At 38.7% G+C, this 3,969-nt stretch overlaps 1 protein-coding gene across 1 annotated transcript; it reads right to left on the bottom strand.

Moving 5' to 3' along the window:
• Positions 1-2,322: 2,322 nt before the first annotated feature.
• On the bottom strand, positions 2,323-3,288 carry LOC118574271 (olfactory receptor 52N4-like). The gene has a single exon (XM_036175087.1). It carries the CDS (start codon positions 3,286-3,288, stop codon positions 2,323-2,325), a length of 966 nt encoding a protein of 321 aa, XP_036030980.1.
• Positions 3,289-3,969: the final 681 nt, after the last annotated feature.

Below are 3,969 nucleotides of genomic sequence, written 5' to 3'. Positions count from 1 at the left end.
GTATGCCTTTCTCCCCATCTATCCTGGTATTTGTCTGGTTTGAGTTTGTGTAGGTCTTATGCATGCTCTCACAATTCCTGTGAGTTCATATGTGCGTCTGCCTTGCAGTGTGTCTAAAACAGGTTTCTTGAAGTTAGACACCATCTCTTCCCGTGTTAATTCCCATTTACTGCAAGCTTTTTGACTTTGGTTTGGGTTTTTTTTATTTGGAATTTTTGTTTGTTTGTTTTGAGTTTGGTTTTTTGAGACAAGGTTTCTCTGTGCAGCTTTGGAGCCCTTCCTGGAACTCACTCTGTAGCCCAAGCTGGCCTCAAATTCACAGAGATCCACCTGGCTCTGCCTCCCAAGTACTGGGACTAAGGGCATGAGCCACCACTGCCCAGCTGCAAGAAGCTTTTTGGATGAAGGTTGAGAGATGTAGTAATCTATGGATGTAGCAATTAAACTCGGCTAACTGGCCAGCAAGTCACAGGGGTCCTCCTGTTTCCAGCTCCTAATCCTGGGATTACAAGCTTATGCCAGCACCCTTAGCTATTTTATATTAGTTCTGAGTAGCATAAGATTCTTATGATTACAATAAGCACTTTACAAAATAAGCCACAATCCAACCACAATTCTTTAAATAATTTTTATTCCTTTAAGAATTTCATATAGTAGTACTTTATTTACATAATTTCCATCCCCCATCTCCTTTCCAACACCTCCCTTGCTCCCCATATCATCTCAAATCCATTAACTCTTCTTTAATTATTGACATATTAGATGTGTGTGTGTGTGTGTGTGTGTGTGTGTGTGTGTGTGTGTGTGTGTAAGTACCACATCTACCAAATTCATTCAGTGTTGATAGTTATGTGTGTTTTACGGTTGACTAGTTCATATTCGGTAACCTATTAGGAGATTGTTTCCTGGGGAAAACTTATTCTTCTCTCTCAGAATCCATTGGCTACTTGTAGTTCTTCACCTGGAGTATGACCTTCTGAAATTTCCCCCATTCACTGGAATGCCCACTGGTGTTGACATTAGGAAAATTATGTTTTAGGCAACAACATGTTATGATTTCATGTGTGTAGATTCTCTGTGGTGTCTAGAAAGTACTATCTAGCAGCAAGTGTCCTGACCCTCTGGTTCTGATAATCTTCCCACCTCATCTCCCATCATTTTCCCTGAACCTTAGGTGTATAGGTTAAAATTTAGTTGCATCCCTTGGGGTTGGACACCCTATAGCTGCTTATTCTGTGCGTTGTCAATAATAGTGGACCTTGGTAATTGTCTACAACACCTGTTTTAAAGACGTTTTTAGGTTATTAAATAGGTTATTAAATGTGATACAGTACAAAAGGATTTATGGAATGAATTAATGAAATTTGATGACTATAGTTCACTAATTTGAGAGAAAGTATGTATTCTCTTGACTGCTGGACAGAGAAAGATAAGAATAGAAATTGCATTCTTTGTAAAATCTAATGAATGAAACATTAAATATAAAAATACTATTTTTCTGAACTATTTTTTATTACTTTAGTAGAATCTTTAAATATTAGAAAAACATTTAACATTATTTTATTCACAATTGGATACAACTTAAAAAATAAAATTGGATAGTTTCTCTTATGCTGTTTTTAGGGGGAAATATATACATTTTCTTACATGTGTTTCAGAGAATTAGCTCTCTTTGATAAAGAAACCCAGCTAGCCCAATAAGATTCTATTGTGGTGTCTAGATAATTAAAGTGCATTGTGGTCCTGACTTTATGGGAAATATCCTTGTTTTTGTCATAAAGAAAGAAGTACTTGAAGAAGTATTTTGTATCTTTGTAAATACATATATTTACATATATTCTAGTGGAAGCAACAAATATCTTAAAAATTAAAGTTTCTGTATTAAAACAGGACTTAAAGTCGTCATGCTTTACTCCTTTTCACTGGGTTTTGTCAAATGAACCTGGTCTATCCTTTAGATTATTTCTTCAAAAGAGTAAGGAGCTGTCAGGCAATGGGGATGCATGCTTTTAATCCCAGCACGTCAGAGACAGAGACAGGAGGATCTCTGTGAGTTGAATGTCAGCCTGGTCTACAGAGCTACTTTTAGAACAGCCAAGGCTACACAAAGAACCCCTATCTCAAAAAACCAAAACAAAAAAAATGAGAAGTTAGAGTCATAGGAAGCTTATTGGACTTGCCAGGGCAGTTGAAAGAAATACATTTAACATGGTCCAGATTTTATTGCCTTGTTAAGGAAGTTCATCTACCAGAATTTTTATCAGCTTCTGCCTCAACAGACAATTAGCTGTAATTCTTCTCTGTCCCCCTGGCAAAGCTTATTTATATGCCGTGGCCTTTGGAATCCTTAGACCCCGAAAGAATCCTTATGACACAGTCTCGTATCTGCTTGGTTTTCACTCCATAGACAACAGGGTTCATGGTGGGAGGCAAAAGCAGATAAATATTAGCCACAATGATGTGGCAAGATGGAGGGATGGTGTGGCCCCCAAAACGGTGGGAAAAGAAGGAAAAGAAGGCTGGGGTGTAGGAGAAAACGATGGCACAGATGTGGGCAGTGCAGGTGCTGAAGGCCTTCTGCCGAGCATCTGCTGAGGACAGGCTGACCACCGCCCTCAGGATCATGGTGTAGGAGACTGTGATGCACAGGATGTCAAAGCCCCCAATCAAGAGAGCGACCATCAGACCATAAATGGCATTCACCTTGACATTGCCACAGGACAACTTGGCTACAGACATGTGGTCACAGTAAGTATGGTTTAGTATATTGCCTCTGCAGTAGGGCAGGCGCTTAGTGAGAAACATGAATGGAATAATTAGTAGCACCCCCCTTAGGAAGGTGGCAAACCCAACCTTGGCAATGATCGGATTGGTGAGGATGGTGGAGTAACGCAGCGGGTAGCAGATGGCTACATAGCGGTCCAGAGCCATGAGCATGAGCACCCCAGACTCCATCCCTGTGAAGGTATGGATGAAGAACATCTGGACAAGACAGTCATCAAATCCAATTTCCTTAAGACGAAACCAGAAGATGCAGAGGGCTTTAGGGATTGTACTAGAGCACATGACAAGGTCTGTTAGAGAAAGCATCGCTAAAAAGTAGTACATGGGTCTGTGCAAGGAGTCCTCAAAGAAGATGAGATAAAGGAGACCACAGTTCCCAACCATAGCCACTGTATACATGGAACAGAATGGGAAGGAAATCCAGACGTGTATGTCTTCCAGGCCTGGGATTCCATTCAGAACAAAGGAAGCTGGAGTCAGATCTGTGTTATTCTGCACTGACATGACTAGGCTAGCACTACCATGAAACTGCTTAAAATTATGTAGGTTTTCCTAAAGAAAGGACAAAAGAATATATAGGTTGTAATTACAACTAATAGTTCTCTTTTGCTTTTAAAAATCATACATTTTAATGGTTAAGTAATTAAAGGAATAGTTTTGCTTGTATTGTTATTTCTTGTTAATTCAATGATTCATTCAAGAAATTGTTATTGATCAGATCATGACTCTGAATTTTTGAAAGATAGATTTTCATCCATATAAATTAATAATCCACTAAATTCTATTATGACTTCTTTAAAAAGGCATTTTGAAGAATGCCTTACTCAATGTTAATGACAATCCCCATCTTACTGTAGGTATGATCTTAAAGAGTAGTTTGTTCCAGGCATGTTTGCTGCATGCCTATAATCCCAGCACTGGGGAGACTGAGGCAGGAGAGCTCACATCTAGCCTGGGATACATTGCAAGACTCTTAGGTAAATAAAAAAATAGATGAAAGAAGGAGTTCATCATCTCAGTGATTAAACACTTAGGACATGGACTGTTAAAATTATTTTCCTTAATTGGTGATTGCTGTTGATCATTAGTTACTGAGGCTCTGTTCAAAGGACTCTGAAAATAATCTAATAATTTATCCCTCAATAAATTCCGGATCTTACAAGTCAGTAAAATTTTTTGTTAAGT

This window comes from Onychomys torridus, chromosome 1, assembly GCF_903995425.1.
Source record: "Onychomys torridus chromosome 1, mOncTor1.1, whole genome shotgun sequence".
Classification (NCBI taxonomy): domain Eukaryota; kingdom Metazoa; phylum Chordata; class Mammalia; order Rodentia; family Cricetidae; genus Onychomys; species Onychomys torridus.
This window is presented reverse-complemented; position numbering and strand designations above follow the sequence as displayed.

Excerpts from the sequence above, each read along its gene's own strand:
- LOC118574271 (XM_036175087.1), bottom strand. The coding sequence starts at position 3,288 with ATGTCAGTGCAGAATAACACAGATCTGACTCCAGCTTCCTTTGTTCTG.